The sequence below is a fragment of the Cloeon dipterum genome, chromosome 4 (genome assembly GCF_949628265.1).
Source record: "Cloeon dipterum chromosome 4, ieCloDipt1.1, whole genome shotgun sequence".
NCBI classification, from domain to species: domain Eukaryota; kingdom Metazoa; phylum Arthropoda; class Insecta; order Ephemeroptera; family Baetidae; genus Cloeon; species Cloeon dipterum.
The window spans coordinates 29,275,739-29,295,729 of NC_088789.1; the positions used below are offsets into that span (position 1 = coordinate 29,275,739).

At 38.2% G+C, this 19,991-nt stretch overlaps 3 protein-coding genes and 1 long non-coding RNA gene across 4 annotated transcripts; 2 read left to right on the forward strand and 2 right to left on the reverse strand.

The window, feature by feature from the left end:
• The first annotated feature begins 2,310 nt into the window (after positions 1 to 2,310).
• LOC135943708 (putative ankyrin repeat protein RF_0381) lies at positions 2,311 to 5,641 on the forward strand. Its single transcript, XM_065490371.1, has 3 exons — positions 2,311 to 2,425; positions 3,881 to 5,559; positions 5,630 to 5,641. Exons 1-3 carry the CDS (start codon positions 2,311 to 2,313, stop codon positions 5,639 to 5,641), a joined length of 1,806 nt encoding a protein of 601 aa, XP_065346443.1.
• Positions 5,642 to 5,649: 8 nt separating this feature from the next.
• Positions 5,650 to 7,726, forward strand: LOC135943225 (ankyrin-1-like). Its single transcript, XM_065489683.1, has one exon. It carries the CDS (start codon positions 5,767 to 5,769, stop codon positions 7,717 to 7,719), a length of 1,953 nt encoding a protein of 650 aa, XP_065345755.1. The 5' UTR covers positions 5,650 to 5,766; the 3' UTR covers positions 7,720 to 7,726.
• A 5,797-nt stretch (positions 7,727 to 13,523) lies between these two features.
• LOC135943710 (uncharacterized) lies at positions 13,524 to 18,023 on the reverse strand. The gene is made up of 22 exons (XM_065490372.1): positions 17,776 to 18,023; positions 17,553 to 17,720; positions 17,246 to 17,497; positions 17,109 to 17,187; positions 16,991 to 17,055; positions 16,838 to 16,940; positions 16,542 to 16,786; positions 16,433 to 16,498; positions 16,337 to 16,385; positions 16,215 to 16,285; positions 16,069 to 16,162; positions 15,590 to 15,819; positions 15,470 to 15,548; positions 15,364 to 15,413; positions 15,273 to 15,308; positions 15,050 to 15,167; positions 14,806 to 14,918; positions 14,693 to 14,752; positions 14,600 to 14,633; positions 14,475 to 14,536; positions 14,316 to 14,418; positions 13,524 to 14,264 (listed from the first exon to the last, which is right to left on the reverse strand). The coding sequence occupies exons 2-22, from the start codon at positions 17,634 to 17,636 to the stop codon at positions 14,011 to 14,013; spliced, it is 2,247 nt and encodes a 748-aa protein (XP_065346444.1). The 5' UTR covers positions 17,637 to 17,720; positions 17,776 to 18,023; the 3' UTR covers positions 13,524 to 14,010.
• Positions 18,024 to 18,500: 477 nt separating this feature from the next.
• LOC135943226 (uncharacterized) lies at positions 18,501 to 19,136 on the reverse strand. The gene is made up of 3 exons (XR_010575174.1): positions 19,030 to 19,136; positions 18,847 to 18,868; positions 18,501 to 18,787 (listed from the first exon to the last, which is right to left on the reverse strand). It is a non-coding gene; the product is annotated as an uncharacterized LOC135943226 (long non-coding RNA).
• Between the last annotated feature and the right edge of the window lie 855 nt (positions 19,137 to 19,991).

The window sequence follows — 19,991 nt, forward strand, 5'->3', positions numbered from 1 at the left end:
GTCATCGTGCTAGTGGACAAAAATGAAATACCAATCTCGGAAATCCTGCACCAGTTCGTCGGTTCGAAAAATGACAGCAGCAGATGGGTCGGAAAGCCGAAAATCCTTTTTCTCGTTAACCAGGAAGCACTGGAATGCGACTCTGTAAGGCTTGTTGCTGGCAAAAGAATACATTTTACCTGAAATTTCTCCAACATATAGTTTGCTCTGACAAAGAGCGAGGCACACATCTCGGCTACAAATCACAGTGGCTGGATCGTTCTGATTGTAAATGATAATGGTGCGGACTAAACAATATTTTAACAATAATTTACATTAATTTATATGTTTACAACAGATACGCTAAAGCAGCTCATTGGAGTGCTGAACGATAAGAAGTTAAAGGAGGGGAAGAAGAGCCTGCAAGACCTTTTGATGCCGTTGCTGATTTCTCAAGAAAAGAAGGAAAAAACTCTGCTAAACTCGACATTGCAGTATCTCGTAAGCTTTCCCAACTGGCCTCTGTCATTTATTAGTCCCGATTTGCTATTTAAAAAATTTCACAACTTTCCTGCCAAAACAATTAGGTTTGACGAGCTGATGGGTGAAGCTGAAATTTCCTTTATAGATACAATCAGAACAGATTCAGACCAAAATGAATCTGGCACTGGGAACCATGTTTGGATCCTAAGTGCTGTTGCCGGTGCTGGGAAAACAACCGTTTTGAAAGAAATCGCCCATCGGCTTTCTAAGCATGAGCGTGGGGTAAAAACTCTCGTAATCCCTTTAAAAAAATACTCCATGCAAATTTACAACATATCCTCACTAAATTTCGATGAAATTGAATTCCTCTCGAAAACTGCTTGTTATTCTATAGCCGATATTAACGACTTGATTCAAACGAAACAAATCATCGTTTTCCTGGATGGTTTTGATGAAATCTGTCAGAATCATAGAGACAAGGCTATGAAATTGGTGAAAGGGTTGAAGGATAAAGGAGTTCCCTTTTGTGTTGGAACAAGGCCTCACGAGATAAATGCGATTATGAAAATTTTGAAAAATGAGGCATTTTTTGTCGAAATTGAGCTTCTCACCAAAGCTAAACAACTAGAGTTTTTGCAGTCTGTGTCAGGGAAAAATAAGGACGAGAGCATAGAGTTTTTAAACAGTCACGAAGAGAAGGACATCCTTAAGAACCCTCTACATCTCTCCCTTCTGGTCGAGTACAATCGCAAAGGAAACTTGTACGAACTTTATGAAAGTGTAGTGCAACAAAAAGTGAAGATGTGTTTGGAGAGGAGCAATGATTTTAAACCAGTTGCTGAGGAGAAAATAATATTTGCATTGCACCTCCTTCGCTTGATAGCTTTCCGGTTTTCAAGTGGAAAAGACCTAGTTGGACCAGGAGTTAGACTTGAAGACCTCAAAAAAATGAACGATCTTGGAGTTGCAACTGTGTTGGATGGAAATGTGACTTTTGTACATCGCACCTTTGCTGAATTTCTAACCGCACAAAAATTCGTAAATGATCTCCACGTTCTTGAAAAAACTGATGTACCTTTGTTTGAAGAAGGCTTTGAGCAGTGCAGACAGTTCGTCGATTTATTCTACTCAACTGCAAAGGCAATGAAAAGCGATGAGAAAAACACTAAAACTCTATCAACTTTCACGAACTCCATCGACCCATATAATTTAATGAAGCATACATGCGAAGAAAACCTGAGGAAGATTTTCAAGATGGTAAAGCCTCAGGTTTCATTAAAAAACAAACAGGGAATGAATGGTTTGCACCACGCCTTAAGGCACCTGGAGATGGTTAAATTGGTGCATGAAAGAGACAGCAGCTTGGCCACCGATGTGACAAAAGACAGTGACACCTGTTTGCACCTTGCGATTAATGACTGGCATTGCAGCGAGGATGTGGCTATTTGGCTTATGCAGCACACTGGTGTCGATGCAAACGCTGAAAACAAAAATAGTGAAACAGCATTTCTATTTGCCTGCATGAGAGAAAAATGGGAAGTCGCCCGCACCTTGCTCGAAAACTGTTTTGACAGACTAAAAAAACACGGAAATGATATGGCTGTTCTGATTTGTGTGATACAATCAAGACGATCGGACATTTTGCAAAAACTGCTCAACCTTGGCTTGGATATAAGCGTTAAGACTAAAAAAGAAGGAGCAACTGCTCTCCATTTGGCTGTAAGGGAAAATTATCCCGAATTGGTCCAAATGCTTCTGGAAAATGGCTCTCAGGTGAATTCTCAAACAACAAAAGGAGAGACTGCACTGCATGAAGCCGTGGAAGGAAATAGGTTTGATTTAGCGCAAATGTTACTTGATCATGGTGCCGACGTAAATTTGACAAATGAATCCGGTAAGAGCGCTCTCCACGTTGCCGTAACCTCAAATTATCCTAAATTAGTGAAAAAACTGCTTGAATTTGGTTCAGACGTTAATATTCAAGATCTTACAGGAATGACAGCTCTACATCATGCAGTGCAAAAAAATAATTTAGAAATAGCGCAGCTATTAATTGAGAATGGTGCAAGCGTTGATCTGAAGGAGGATGAGAACGGACGGACTGCTTTACACACAGCTACATTTAAGCATCACAGTGAATTGGTGCAACTTTTGCTTGAACATGGCGCCGATGTGAAAATACAAGACAAAAACGGTCATAGCGCACTGCACCTGGCTATGGGTGAAAATGATCCAGAATTAGTTCAAAATCTCCTCGACCATGGTGCAGAGGTTGATTTACTAACACAAGATAAAGCTTCAGTTTTGCACCTTGCAGCGCAGAACAATTTTTCCGAAATAGTGCAAAAACTGATAGACAACGGTTCTGACGTAAATTTGATTGGAAGAAATGGATTTTCTGCTCTACATTCGGCTGTGATGAACAATAGTGCAGCATCAGTGCAAATTCTGCTTGATAATAACGCTGATGTGAATGCAAAAGAGTTATGGGGGTATACCTCTCTACACTTTGCAGTTCTTTACAATTTCCCAGAATTGGTACGTAAGCTTCTCGCTGCCGGTGCTGATATCGATTCAAAGAAAGAAGACGGGTGGACTGCACTTCACATCGCAGTTTGTAAAAATAGACCAAAAATAGTACGAATATTACTGGACCACAATGCTGACATGACCTTAAAGGACAATAAAGGGTGGTCCGCTCTGCATGAAGCAGTTATAAAGAATTATCCAGATGTTGTGCAAGAGTTTTTATGCCATGGGTTTAACGTTGGTTTAGAAGAAAACGGATTTACTGCACTGCACAACGCTGTTCGAGTTAATAATCAACAGTTAGTGCGCATGCTGATTCATGACGGAGCAGATGTCAATAAAATATCAGAAAATGGATTAGCTGCTCTGCACATTGCAGCGAAAAATAAAAATGCAGACATGATTCAAATTCTGCTTGATCATAACGCAGAAGTGAATTTACAAACGAATAAAAAATGGACCGCTCTTCTCTTTGCCGTAAAAAATAACTGCAAAGAATCAGTACAGAAGCTGCTTGAGAATGGTGCAGACGTAAATTTGAAAGAAGAAGATGGACTCTCTGCTTTGCACTTTGCTGTGAATTTAAATTTTACGGGATTAGTTGAAAAGCTCCTCAACCATGGAGCCAAAGTAGATTCAGAAACGAATGAAAAAATTACTGCCCTTTGCATCGCCATAAATAAAAATGGCTATGAATCGGCACGAATACTGCTTGAACACGGAGCAAATGTAAATTTACCATCACCAAATGAACAGACTGTCTTGCATGACGCCGTGAGCAACAATAAACGAGAGTTAGTGCAATTATTGCTTAAAAATGGCGCTGATGTCAACTCACGAACAAGATTTATCGCCCTAAATATTGCTGTGGAACGAAATTTCTCCGAAGTGGCACAAATTCTACTTGACCACAACACGGAAGTTAATTTGCAAACCAAAGAACAGCTTACCACTCTCATGCACTTAGCTGTGGAAAACAATTTTGTTGAAATAGTGGAAAAACTCCTCTTCCACGGCGCCGATATAAACCTATGCCGAAATGGACGTATAGCACTACACACAGCAGTAAACAAAAATAATCCAAAAGTGGCTAAATTGCTACTAAACAATGGGGCCGAAGTAAATTTAAAAGAAGAAAATGGTTTAGCTGCTCTGCACATTGCTGTATATAACAATGATTTAGAATTGGTGCAGCTTCTGCTTGATTTCGGAGCCGACATTAATTTAAGAATAGAGGCTGGAGGGACTGCTCTGGATCTCGCTTTAAATAAAAAATGCCCTGAATTGATACAAAAGCTACTGGAACACGGTGCTGACGTCAATCTAACGAATGAAGATGGATGGTCCACCCTTCACAAAGCTGTGAGCAAAAATGATTCAAATTTGGTGAAAAAGGTGCTAGACTTTGGAGCCCAAATAAATGCCCAAACACGTGAAGGATGTACTGCTCTGCACATCGCCGCACTTAAAAATTATCCTGATGTGGTGAAAATGCTGATCGATCACGGTGCCGATACCACTTTGAAAGATATAAAAGGATTCACCGCTGTGCACTTTGCCGTGAAGGGGAACAATCCTGCATTGGTGCAATATTTTCTCAACCACAGCACGGTTGCAACTTTACAGATACAAGATAAGTGGATTGCTCTACATGAAACTGTAAGTAGAGTTGGCATGGAGAGTTCACAGGAGCTGATCTTCTACAGAGATTTTGTAAATCTGAAAGACGGAGATGGATGGACTGCTTTACACTATGCTGTGTTCCTCAACGAAGCAGAGTTAGTGCAGGAGATTCTTGATTACGGAGTGGAAATAAATGCCAAAACAAGAAATGGACAGACTGCTCTACACTTCGCTTTGGATAAAAACAATCCAGAATTGGTTCAAAAGCTTATCGATCACGGATCAGACCTAAGTTTAGAGACCGATGGTATTTATCCAGCTTTGCACACAGCTGTGATTAGAAATCACGTAGAAATAGTTCAAATACTTATAAACAACGGCGCTGACGTAAATTTGAAACAAAATGACGGGTGTACTCCTCTGAACCTGGCTGTCCAACTAAATAAATTAGAAATGGTTGAAAAGCTGCTCTATCACGGTGCCGATGTAAATTTGAAGGCCCAAAAAGGATGGGCCGCGTTGCACGTAGCCGCAGGCTATAATTATTTGGAAATAGCGCAATGCTTGCTCACTCACGGAGCTGACGTTAGTTTAAAAAGTAATGATGGATCGACCCCCCTGCACTACGCTATTATTTTAAATAACCCAGATATGGCGTTTAAGCTGATTGATCACGGTGCTGATACTAATATATGGGATAATGATGGTTGGTCCGCACTGCACCTCGCAGTGGGCAAGAACTTTTCTGAATTAGTACTGAAACTACTTCAATACGATGGTGTTGATGTAAATTTTCGAGCAAAAGACGGATCCACCGCTTTGTTCAATGCTGTTAAAAAAAATTTGCCTGATATGGTGCAACTTCTGCTCAACCACGGTGCAGATGCTAATTTGCAGTGTATTGATGAAGAGACTGCCATTCACATCGCCGTGAACACGAATCGTGTAGATCTGTTCCAAAAACTCATTGAGCATGGCGTTGATGTAAATATAAGAAATCAAGCTGGATTGACAGCTCTACATCTAGCTGTGCAGAATGATTTCCCACATTTGGCGCAACAGTTGCTTGAACATGGTGCGGAAGTTAATGCAAAAATAAATTCGGGAGAGACAGCATTGCATCTCACCACGGATGAAAATTTTCCTGAATCGATGCAAATTCTGCTCGACCATGGCGCGGATGTAAATGTTCAAGACGAAGAAGGTTGGACCGCTTTGCACAAAGCTGTGTTGAACAATAATTTAGACTTTGCGCAGAGGCTTCTGGAGCACGGTTCAGAAGTGAATTTACAAACGAAAAAGGGACTTACTGCTCTTCATTTCGCTGGGAACAAAAACCATCAGGAATTGGTGCAAATTCTGCTCAACCACGGTGCCGATACAAATGTTCAAGACAGAAATGGATGGACTGCTTTGCACGGGGCCGTGCAAAGTAATAATCCACACCTCGTGCAAAAGCTTATCGAGCACGGCGCCGAATTGAATTCACAATCAAACATTGGATATACTGCTTTACATGCTGCAGTGGGTCTTAATAATTCTTGTTTGACACAATTGCTGCTCGACCATGGAATAGACGCAAACCTCAAGGATGAATTAGGGAGAACCGCTTTGGGTATTGCTGCATATGAAAATTTTCCAGAAATTTTTCAAAAGCTAGTAAATCATGGTGCCGATTTGAATTTAGAGGGATGGTTTGAAGAGTCCGCCGCCTCGACCGACACTGAGGGACAAATTTGTTTGATGGACACTGTCGTGAGCAAAAACCATCATGAAATTTTAAAAATACTTTTAAACCAGGACGTCGATGGCAATATTAGTAAAGCTCTTCTGCCACTTGCTGTGCTAAACAATAAATTAGAATTAGTGCAAATTCTTCTCGAAAACGGTACTGAAATAAATTCAAAAATGTGTCAAGGATGGACCGCTCTGCATTTGGCCGTGGAAAAACAGAATTACGAATTGTTGATCGTTCTTCTGAAACACAGCCCTGACTTAAATTTAAAAAACGCCAGGGGAGAAACCGCTTTGGAACTTGCTGTCCTGTACAAGTACAAAGAATTTGTGCAAACGCTATTAGAGAACGGCGCTGATGTAAATTCACAAGATCAAAGAGGAACCCCTCTGCACATTGCTGTGGGTCCAAATAATGCCGATTATGAGTTGGCGCAAATGCTTCTTGACCACGGCGCTGATGTAGATTTAAAAGCAGAAGGATTTTCGGCACTGCACCTTGCTGTTCAAAACAATGATCCGGAAATGGCGCTTAAGCTGCTCAAACGTCGTGCCAATCCAAACCTCACGACAGACCAAGGATTTTCCGCACTGCACCTATCAGTGATGGATAATTATCCAGAGTTAGCGCTAATGCTGCTTGAAAATGGCGCTGACATTAATTCAAAAACTCAAACAGGTATGACTGCTTTGTATCTCGCTGTTATGAACAATAATAAGCAATTAACGGAGTTGCTACTTGAACAAGGTGCTGACTTAAATATCGTAAATGAAGACGGATATACCGCTCTGCACTTCGCTGTGTTTAGAAATTATCCCGAATTGGTGGAGACACTGCTCAATAAAGGGGCTAATACTAATTTACAAATACCAAATGGCTCGACTGTTCTTCATTTAGCTTTGCGCAATCGTAACTCACAATTGGTCTATAAGCTACTAGACCACGGCGCCGATGTCAATCTTAAAGACAATGAGGGATGCACCATTCTGCACACAGTTGTGAGAAACAACTTTCCTTTCTTGGTTGAAACGGTGATCAACTGTGGAGCGGATGTAAATTCAAAAACGTTTAAAGAATGGACTGCACTGCACTTCGCCGCGAAAAGAAAAAATCAACCCCAGCTTAAAATGTTGCTGGACAACGGCGCTGACATCGATGCACAGAACAATGTTGGAGATACTGCTCTACACATTGCAGCACAGAAATTCTTCCCAGATTTGGTTCAAACACTTCTCGACCAAGGTGCAGATTTCAGTTTGAAAAATAAGGCGGGAGATACTGCTGTGGACGTTGCCAAACGCATGAATGATCCAGAGTTAGTGCAAATGTTTGATGTCAAGGTTGAAAAAGAAACCGATAGCGAGAAGTAACACGGCTTGAGGCTTGCAAGTCGCAGTAATGGTTCATGAGTTCATTTTTTATAAAGAAATAATTTGCATAAAAAATATACACTGGGAAATTATAAGGTGACAATTTTTTGAGTTAAACTAAAAAGAGGAAATTTATTTTGACCCACTCATTCAGCTCTGTCGTTTCTCAAGTTCTCTAATACAATTGCATAACATGCGTTTGTATCGAATATGTTTATGTATGATAAGCGTGGAAAATTCAGCCTATTTTATTGTAATTATCGTATGTACTTATTTTTTTTAATTTTTCTATATTTTTAATTAATTAATGGCTTACTTGTGGCCATTAAGAGATAAAAATATGATGAGGTAAATAAAACAGTATATAGCCATCGCAATGCGCCCGTAATTTAATGAATTATATTATTATAATGTATTAGGATAATTTATTTTGTTACATTACCTACGAATTTAAATAAAATAAAATTTGTAAATTCTTTTAATAATTGTTTTATTTCTGGTCCTAAAAAATAGGTCTTAAAATTTCCCACAAACTGCCGATGCATGCGCCATTTTCATTGAAAAACATATCTCACCGCTGTGGGTAAATTTTGAACTCTCAAAGCTCTAATTTTGTTGAATAATTCACAAAATACCTACAAACCATATAAACCAACAAATAATATGTTGCGTCTATCAATTACACCTATTTTAATAAAAAAATGAGTCTCCGCCATTTTGAAATATTGATTTGTAACTATCGCAACAGATCTAACTCCGGAAATAATAGCTTGGTATTAAACTAAACGAGAGAGTGTTTTATTAGCAGTTTTTCCTCGACATTTTTACGTAAGTAGAAGCTGTGCCGCTGAGCAGGCCTTCTTCGCGGGCTGCATAACATTCCAGAGAAGCAAGACGTTGCAGCACACGCGTAACCATCCGCACACTCAAGCTTTTGTTATTTTGGTGTATAGGCTGGTGACTATTGCGGCGGGCAGCACCACATGATCGTGGATTTCTGTTCTCATCACTGTAATGGTAATTTATATTTCAACTGATTCTATGTCATAAAGCAGTTCTGATTGGATTTATTTTGTTTTGTTTTATAAAATTATGAACGCTACAATATAAGCCACGCTCTTGAAATGAAACTCGCATTTTATCGATTGGTGTAGACCGCAAGCGAGATAAAAGAGTTCAGCGCCGATTGTATGCCGTGTAACCCTGATAAGGTGTGTTTCATTCACGTCGCAAATCTTCCGTGTTCATAAAATTTTGAACCTAAAATGCAAAGAAATTTATTTTATGCTTGTATTTGGGTGATATTTGTAAAAAATTAAAATTATTTCATTTGGACAAGAAATTTGAATTGTTCAACGTGTTTTACTGATCTTCAATTGGGAAGAGGCGGCGTCCTTATCCTTGCTGGCATTTATAAAAGCTTTAGCGCTAAATGTCTGATGATATTGACAAGTACTTGACGTTGGCTTACCCTGCGCCAAGTGCCCCAAATCGTTTAAGTAGAACAATATACGACTTGCTGGAGGGACACGAGTGTATCTCAGGTTGCAACTTATGTATATTCAGGTAGCCAAGGAAGGATAGAGCGCCACCCTGTGGCAGCCACCATACCAAAATGGGCATTTTTCTGATCGTAAAACACTTGGTAGAGCATGTTTGACTTGGTTCTCTCCACCAAACCTAGAATTGGTCATCAAACTCTGGGAAGATTTAAAAATCTGTGGCGGGAATGACATCGTTACGATTGCCTGCCAGTGAGTTGTTTATTAGTTTGTATTATTTCGAGTAATCTAATGCTCCTATCGCAGTGATGGAGCGACAGCCAGCGGCCTTTTCCTCGCAATTGGCTTTGTAATCGAAAAAATCAAGATGGAACAAAAGGTTGACGTAGGTCTGGCCGTGCGAACCCTGAAAAAGGCAAAACTGGTTTTCATTTCATCAGAAGTACGAATTTTCTTGCTTAATTTGTTTAGAAATTAATTTAATAGTTTTCACAGGTGCAGTTTGGTCTTCTCTACAAAGCTGCCAAATTCTATTTGAGCTCCTTCGAACCCTATAAAAACTTCAAATGAGGATAGAAATAATGGTCTTATATAATATTTACAGGCATATATTAACTTTGATGATACTAATAACCTAATAGACAACAAATATTTTAGTTATTGATAACAAGAAATAGAACACAGCGCTTGTGAAACTAACACCATTTAATTAGCAATGATCTAACAGTTTTGAGGCTTTGTTCAAGTCTATTGTTTTAATTTTCCCGCATCATGTGTGTATTCAATTTTTTGACTTTTGGAATTCAAATAAATAGTTCAAGTGTGTACGTGAGCTTTTATCTCAAACCCTCTAAACTAATACTACTTTAATGTGTTCAGTTACTAAAACCAAAATTTTAGCCAGCAAATTAATTTTCATTTTGCTTAAAAACCAACGAGATTTTAGCATTGCGATCGATTCGTCTCGTCAAAAAGAGTCTACAGCGGAAATACCCTTGTTTAATTGGAGGAGATCAAGCAAGAGCGGAGAATACACGGAAGCACAACAAAGTATTATGAAAATTCACATGCGTCTGCTGAGCCCGCAGACGGAGGCAAACAACGGATGGAAAAATGACGGCAGGAAACATTAAAATGGCGAAATATATAGGAACAAGTATTTTAACATTGAGTCACGGCACCGAGAGAGAAAATGCAAATAAATAGCTTTTTCCATCGAATGAAAAATTGATTTCGCCTCTTGTCCGCGCATAATAGAAAACCTGCTCTCTCCCGGAATTTCTTTTGTTCCAATTCTGTGTTTTATTTTTGCTTTCAAGAATAGGATTCCATCTCCGTTTCTCTGGGGAATAAATTCAAATGTTTGTGTTAAGTGAAAAATACTCACAAAAAGCTGTTTAATTTTAAAGCAAGAAATTTATTGAGTGAATTTATTATATGAAAGACAAGGATCGAAATTATTATATTGAATTCTCTTTTCATTTTCATCAAAATCCGGCAGTAATGATGTGCTTATAGTGGAACAGCCTTACAAAAATTAATTTTATACATCTGTTGAAATTTCGATTAGCGTGTTTTTGTTTCAAAGTGTATTAAGGATTATTGGGTGTCAAAGAATTTCTCAGAATGGTTTACATTTCAACAATGGTACCTGGTATTAACATTGCAACAAAAAATGCAAGGAGAATAAAGCAATTTTAATCACGGACTGACGTTTCAGCGTGAATTAGGAGTACATGATTTCGCATGCGATTCGAGTATATCATCTTTCCACAAATGTAACAATTTTCCCGAACTTTGTTTTTTGCATGAACCACTTTTTATGTATTTTTAGATATTACAATGAGACGAAAGTCTCAGTCCGGACATGGCAAATGACCAACAATCAAATTTTGTGATTTACAGAGATATGATGTTTCAAATTAGTGATATTAGAGAAACTTTTCGGGCAGTGAGCGCAAAACTTCAAGTTGGCTTTGTTGTGGATTCTATTCAAATGTGTTTTCAACCATTTCTCACTTTTGTAGCACTTTTTGCAGGGTTCACACTTGAAACCGAACTGTTTGTGCTGAATTCCGCGCGTCCTGTGCTCTCTTTTCGTGTGGTATTTCATCAATGATATATGCATGAATGTTTTTTGGCACTTGTCACACTTGAACAGAGTTTCTTTGCATGATTTCAAGTGTAACTGATATAGTCCTGAACATTGAAATTTATTTTTGCAGCGAAGGCAATTTTTCACACTAAAGTGACCACTTTGATTGAAACTCTTCACGGAGACACTCAATTTGCACAAAAAACAAACTTTGAAAGTGTGCAAACGCCTAATATGATATCTCAGTGAACAATCAGAAGAGAAAGAATGTCCGCAAATGTGGCACACACTTGATTTTGGGATATGTTTGCTAATGATGTGCTCTTTCAAACTATATTTAAACGTTGCTCTATAGCCACAATCATTGCATTGAAATCTCTTAGCCTCGTTTTCACTTTTGTGAGCAGAACCAAAGTGTGTTTCCATTTCCATTTCATTTCTGAAGAATGAAAGGCAACCATAACTAGAGCATTTTACAGGAAACTCTTTGTGAACACGCTGAACATGTTTGTTGTAGTTATTTGATCCCTCGAATTTCTTTCCACAAAAGCTGCACTCGACTTTGTCCCGTTGTCTTGAGCTTTCATGAACATTCTTTGTGTGCTCTTCTTTTTCTTCAAGAGTGTGGAAATAAGTGGAACACTTGCGATTTCTACATCTGATTGCGTCATTGTGCATATTCTTAATGTGTCCTGCCAAATTGCGGGAATATTTAAACCTTTTCCTGCAGTAGATGCATACATTGGGCCGTATTATAGCTTCAATTGGACTGTCATTTTCTTCTCTCTCACTGTTCGATTCAATTTTCTCCAACTGCACCCAACACGGCTCCAATTTCCCCTCTAAAAATGGATAAATATTTAATAAAATTAAAAAATTCCATCTTTTATTTTTTCACCGAAATAGTTCTTCCGCAACTCCTTTTCCGCATCGTCCAAATGATCTGAATTCCTGGCGGGCCACCACACCAAAGCATCGTCCGCCATTCGGTCGAATTTCCAAAGGAACCTTAAGGGAAATTCCATGAATCAATTGAAGAATTACTTCTTTTTTTAACTTACTCTGCATCCCAGGTGCAAAAGTAGCAAATCAGGTCGTGATCCTCGATTTCCTCAACAAACTCGTGTCCGCAGACATTTAGAAACGAAGTCTGCAGTTTCTCTTTGTCCACGTGGACAGCGAGGACAGCGCCGTCCGCAGTCGGACGCTCGCAAACCACGCACAACTCCTTTTGAAACGTCATTTCTATCTGACCACATGAACCTGAATGGAAGATGGAAGGTTCCAGGTGAAACAGGTCGATCGAAGCGCCATTCAAAGGGCAGAGGTAAAAACTCTATTTTGCGTGGTTTAGTTCAAACCATTGTCCGTTGCAGAAAATATGTTTGTTTTTTATCCTTCTTTATTTAAATGATTAATTAAATTTGTATCTTTTGTTATCTTCCGGCAAAATTTGATTAAGAGCTAGACGAAAATTCATTCTTGGGAACAATCAGACGCGGCTTTTATAAAATTACAAAATTTCAATTTGCTGCCTTTCGTAAAAGTTTAATATTCATAATTGTTTCATCAATTGAATTAAATGCATCTTAGGAACAAGCTGCGCAGGATGAAAACTTTATCCCTTGGAATCAATATTTCCGCCATTTTAAGAGGCTTCCCCTAATTTAGTCAAAATCTTCCACGGTTAACTCGGAATAGGCAATCTCTGATTTGTTCCGCTTAAAGAATTCGGCCACCAACGCGCATTTCTTTAGAAATCGACGAAAGGCCCGCCGCGTCAATACACCCTCTCAGCAGGTAGCCTGTCCGCTGCTTGCTCACAAAGAGGCATTATTCTCCATTGGGATTATTTTCTCACAATAGGTGAATAGCGCGCTCGCATTCTCCCTTGCTGGGCAATTCGCTTCGCCGGCTTATCCCTTCTCTACGTGTGGTCTTCTCACGCGATCTCTCTTTTTTCAACAATAAAACCCTCATAAATTTCGTATCTTTGCCGCTGCCGATTTTTCAAAGAAGTTAACCATAAATTTGGACCTCTCCTGATTTTTATAAATCCACTGCGTCATCTAAATTTTATTAATCTTCTAAATTTCCCTTCACAATTAATGACAATAAATTGGCAGGCTAATATGTGCGGGGTAAAATAGAGATTGCTTGTTGGCCGCTGGCATAATTGAAGCATCAATTTTAATTCTTATATTTTGTTGTTTATTCTCACACTAGGTCAATACAAAAAGGTCATGGGATCAAAAGAGTCGTCAAAATCAACACATTTTGACATGCCTCATATAATTTCGAGATGTAAAGCAACTTATTTTTTAGTCTGAATATCATCTTTTAAAACAAACGAATTATTCCGGCCATGTTCTGAAGTAAATGTTGCTATCGATTAATCAACCACAAAACCCACCACCAGTCTTCTTCAAATTTATGTGGTTCCATACAAGATTAAACTAGGCACCAAGCAACAAATAAATAAATCTCATATTAGATAAAAAATCACAATCAAAATAATTTTTCTTTTGCAAAAATATATATAAGCACTGCTATACTGTTAGAAGGAGGTTAACATTAAAAAAGTGTGTCCCAAATTTTATTTATCCACCACACAACCGAAAAGAACATATTTAAATAAGTACCAAATTATTTCCTTTCCAAAAAAATAAGTAAACAAGCAGCTTAAATTCCAGTTCACACAAAAGGCTGCAGTTTGCAAAGTGGTAATGCGGGATAGGTGACATCAGGGCTTGCATAAAAAAATGAATCTTCCAACGTGTTTGAGAGGTTCAGAGTCACTAATGGATATTCTGGGTTTTTTTCTATGTCTGGCTGCCATTTCCACATTGAAAAATTTAGCGGCACTCTGGACGTGCACCATCGGAAGCCGGTGATTGTTCCTTTCCTCGATGCTGATGTCCATATTTTCGCAGGTCGGGCTATTCCACCTTAAAAACAATTTTTTAGACATTTTATCGGTTTAGTTATTTTAAACCTACCCAGGGGTGAATTGACAATGCACTGCAGTTCCTCAACTGTCTCGATCGATAGAATTTGAAGCCCATACGTGCAACACCACTTTGCGCAAGCTCCGAACGACATCTTTTTTATATTTTAATTAGTCAAAATTCTGGTTTTGGTCTATTTTCATTTCGTACAGGATCATTTCCCAAGAGATAACGCTTGTTACAAATAGTCAGAATAGTTCCTGCCGGTAAAGCTATTAAATAAAAAAGAAGATGGTTAATATTTTACCGAAGAAAAAAACGTTAAATAAATTTACAGCTTTCATATAAAAACCTCTGGCTCCTGTTCGACTGAGAAATTTTAATTTTTCATAAATTTCTATAATTTTTACTGATGTAGTTAAAGTTACGTCAACTTTGCATTCATATTCAATGCATTCTCCCAGTACTGGTTGCAGAGGCGATTTTTCCTAGTTATGGAATTGTCATAAGAGTGTGGGTTTAGAAAATGATTTTAATTTACAACTCCGGTGCTGTTCATTTCCATCGAGTTGATCACGTTCGCCACAAGGTTTGGCGCTTTTTCCTGTCCACACTGGAAAACGTTGGCTATCTTGTCACACTCGTTCATTCCCTCTGTAAAAAATCATTTACACAATTTTTCGTCGGTGTACGCTCAGTCAAAAGCAGTAAGAAAATTATCTAGTTCAAATATTTTAGTTTTGAAAGTTTTTTTGAGTCGTTTTGATAATTTGGATCAAACTTGCTGGAGTTGGAGCACTCGTCGACAGCTCCCAAATTTTCCATCAGTTTTCCGTCGTCATTTGGTGATAAGATTTCGGCCAGTTTAATCAGTTGCTCATCCACAATGCGACCATCAACTACCTTGAACGTGGATTTTATTTCAATTTTCAAATAATTATTAAAAAACATTCAACTCTTATAACAACTAACAAATTTTAGTTATATATTACTAATGTTTATATTTACAATTCCTCCAGTCTCGCCCAAACATTTCAAGAAACACTGCATGCAAATATTTCAAGAGAATAAAGATTTCGGACTTTTAATTGAGTCAAACCTTGATCTTTGCACTGAAAGACGAGCTGTTGAAAATATTGTCCTGCTCACCTGTATTGAATTGAATTATTTATCTTCTTAAAACCAAGCTAATTTATAATTTAAACCGATTGAAACGTTATAATTGGTTGCACACTCGTCCTTCATGGCCTCTCCTTTACTCGTAGAATTACTCGTGTCCCTGGTCTGCTCAAATTTCAATTAACAAAATCAGCTTTAAATTATACACTTGCTTCACAAATAAACCGCAGAGCTAGTCTGCAATCTGCAGTCATCAGCGTCGTGTTTGTGCTGCTGACAGTCGCTGCGATGCAGTGGCTACCGTTGCGAGGCTCGTTTCTGGCCCACATCGCATTCCTGACCAGTTTGTTTTCAGCGCACCAGCCGAACGCTCCAGGGCAACCGTTTTCCGTGCCCGACGTCCAAAAGTTCGCATTGAGAGTCGCACTATCTTCCCCTTTTACGATCAATGCGTCAAAAAATATTTGCAAGCAGCTATTAAATGATAAAACTCTCCGTGTTTAACAAGATAAAAGTTCAATATTTAAATATTTGTCTTTTTTTTTGTAAAAATACATGGTGAACAGACTACTTGCACCATAACATTGCAACGCGGTGCATGCAAAGCATATTAAGCGCTCAAAAATGCGAGCCAACGGCTGAATTGGTTAAAAAAGGGTAGATTTTAATTAAATTGGAAATTTACCTGCAATTTGGGACAAGACAGAGTATTTGTAAGCGACATCCAGGCTCAAAAGCTTCATTCCTATGGAGCAACAGGTTCTTCTCGCGTCCTCCCACTACAAAAGGAATCAAATGTTATTGCTTCTTTATTTCTAATTAAAAAATAACTGTTTTGAATTCACGACTAAACATGAAAATACGGAAATTCATGCTTTTCCAGAGTCCATACTGCGTAGGTTCTGAATTTAAAATGTTTTTACTTTCACAACTTAAAAAAACCCAATTCGCACTTGAAAGAAATTTGGTGACCTTGTCTACTCCAACAGAAAACAAAGTATCCTTTTGCGAAAAATGATTAAAAAGGTTCATTGATTAAAATCTTTTACATTTTTGCTGCATTTATCCTGAGGGCAGGCGGGAGCGAAACAACGTGGAGCCGGTGTCGTCATTCCCTAAATTTACCAATTTAGTCTGTCCAAAAGTAAAAAATCTTACCTTGCACGAAAACATGTAGAGGTTTGAACAGTTTTTCATCGTCATCTCGGTCAGGTTTTTATTTCGCGGAATAGACATGTGGACGCAAGAATCGTCATCATCTTTTCCTGTGTAATTAGCGGCCCACATTGAGGTGAGATTGGCGAACGAGCCGTGAGTCTCATAGGGACACCAGTTGAACGAGTAGTTGTTAAAAATCTGACGTGCGGCCGTCCAGTAGTTGTAGTTGTACTGCCACACTTCCACTGTGACGTCAAACGTTTGATGCAGCGCGACTGAAACTTAAAAAATCGTACCTTTTAGCAATTTTTGCAGACAGCTGAATTTAGCGCTGGTTTCGAACGCTATCGGTTTCATCCCAATGGCGCAGCACCTCATTGCGTTTTCTTCCCACGTCACCTAAGGTTTACATCTTAAAACTGGGAAATTTCTCAAAATGTACAGTATACTATCGATTTCCCGAAAAGATAGAGCTCTCCGCAGATTTCCCTCCACGAACCGTATTTTCTCGCATCTTTATTTTCCGTGCTCAGTTTGTTTCATTGCATACATAATTCTTAAAATTACCTATTAACTCTTCGGAAGAGTCAAAGAGGGACTTATTTTTTAGACATGATAGTTCCGAACATTTGTAGAGCCTTTTGAGCTATAACAGCGACAAGAAAAAATCCCATTTGCTTTTCATATATGTTAAATAAAATTACAGGACGTCGAGTTGTAGTTGATGGAATTTTGGTGACTTCATTTCTTATTGAGCTGGTACTCGAAGTCCAAGTTTTATAGAATGAAGTTGTAATTTTTGTTGAACCAGTGGTAACGGTGTCTGAGCTGCCAGACTTCGTCACGACGATTTTTGTCGAGACCAAAACCGTCTTAGTTGTTGTGCTCGCCTTCATTGTCGTTTTAGTCGTTCCGGGGGATTTAGTGTCGTCAGGTTTTACGGTGCTTTCTTTGGTCTACCAGAAGAGACAAAAATTAATATTTATTTTGCATTATCTTTACAAAAATTACAGGACGAGGAGTTGTTGAACCAGTGGTGACGGATTCTGAGCTGCCAAACTTCGTCACAACCGTTTTTGTCGAGACCAAGTTCATCTTAGTTGTTGTGCTCGACTTTATTGTCGTTTTAGTCGTTCCGGGGGATTTAGTGTCGTCAGGTTTTATAGTGCTTTCTTGGGGCTATCAGAAGAGACAAAAATTAATATTTATTTTGTATTATCTTTACAAAAATTACAGGACGAGGAGTTGTAGATGGTAAAATTGTGGTTATTTCAACGCTCGTGGAGTCGGTACTCGTAGTCCAATTCTCAAAATAAGAGTTCGTCACAAGCTTATCTGTCGAGATGAAGTTGGTCCAAGTTGCCGTGCTCGACCCCGTTATTGCAGCTCCAGTCGTTCCGGTGGATTCCGTATCATCAGGTTTTATTGCAGTGCTTTCTTGTTCTTTTGAAAAATCCAGTATAGTAAAATTTGATTTTTTTGCTCTTTTTATCCCTGTCCGAGGACTGGGAAGGGCCCGCACTGCACTAGCACGAATGCTGAAACCCTGGTCCCAATAACACCGCGAACGGATATTATAAGCGCACCAGGCTGCACAGGGACCCAGCCCACTCAAGGGCCACTTGCCTCAAAAAAATATTTTCTGATTTTGTTTTTATTTAATAATTTAAAAAATCTGACATTAAAAACTCCCCGAAATGATTGATGGGTCATTTTGCACAAATTGATCATTAATGAAATGAATAGTAATAGCCTTTAAAATTTGTTTAAAAACCTTTGGTTTGCTAAAATTTATTTCAGATTTCCAGAGAGATTAAAATAAATCATTGATCCATTAATTTAAAAAAAAACCCGTCCATTTTCATTTAAGAATCATCTAGAGACGCGTTGAGCTACTCAACTAGATACATTTATAAATATTGCGTATTATCATACAATTGTTTTTATTATTTAAAACAAGTTATATTGCTTGTATGCGTGGTTCCTTCTGTAAATTTCCACTGAAAGTAAAAAAAACAATGTTTACTCACGAATGATCTTTGTTTCCTTCTGTTGTTCAGTTTCTGCAGGTTTTGGATCATCAGAACTCTTTTCAATAATTTTATCTGAGCCTTTAGTTGAAAACCTCGATGAGGAAATCAAAGTTGGTTTGGTTGATTGCGTGATAATTGTGCGATTTGCTTTTTTCGGAGGCAATTTCGAGCACGACTTTCGTCCACAGCATTTTATGATGAACTTGCGATTACCTAGATTAAAAATTAATGCTATCAAACCTGCAGTAGTAGCTTTTTGAGGATGCACAAACCTCGAGACTTCGCCATTTCAACCTGACAAAAGTTTAAATAAAGGAAAAATTGTATTAAAATTACTATAAAATTCGATTTTATATCATAAAACATAGGGCAAAAAGTAATAAATCCTTTTAACATGAAAATGATAAAGAATAAGATAAATGATATATTTAATTATTAAAAAAATAATTACCAACCTGTGCAATGCAGATGGTTAGGAATATGAGCGCGATGGGAACAAGTGATCTCGTGTCCATTGCGGGCGCTCATTTCAAACTAGAGTGTGGCAATCAGAGCGGCAAATCGGCCGAACAGGACGCAGACGAGCATGTCACAAGCTGTGGCTCCGCACCTGTCTAAAGTTCTATGGGAAAATTTATAGTGCTTGTGACATCCTGTCGACAACTGATGCTCTCGCACATGAAACTGCCTGCTCTTCTTCGTAACAACGTAACAAGCCGCAAAATATATTCGTGCAAAAATTAAATAATATAGTAGAAGGGTTTTACTTTGAAATATAAAAATTCAGACCAAAAGAAATTACTCAGATTTTCTTTACTTAAAAACAGAACGAATTGAATAAAACGTCACGGGGTCCATTTAAAATAAATTTCATAGATTTTGCCTTCAAAGAGACGCGTGTTGCGGACTGGCAACTGTTGCTTCCCTTTATCAGCGTCATGCGAGCTCTGCCTGTCGAAGAGCGCGCGTAAAATCAAATTTATATTAGGTTGAAATTGTGAAAGTTGTCACAGATGTCTCATTTTCTGCATGGACTTTAAGTTAATAACACCAATTAATAAAATTCAACACAAAATTATAAAATAAGAATCATAATTTTTCGATGAAAATAGATTCAAAAGAATTATTAGAAAAAATTTTTATTTGAAATTCACGGAATGCAAAGAAGCACTTAACTCAAAACTTTGCTTCAGTAAAATAACAAGTTGAACTAAATTGGCAAAATGAGATTGTAATTTTGTACGAATCAAATAGCGATATTTTTGATGCAATTCGAATATGAAGATTAAAAACATGGCAAATGATCAACAATCAAATTGATGATTTACAGAGAGATGATGTTTCAAATTAGTGATATCAGAGAAACTTTTCGAGCAGTGAGCGCAAAACTTCAAGTTGGCTTTGTTGTGGATTCTAT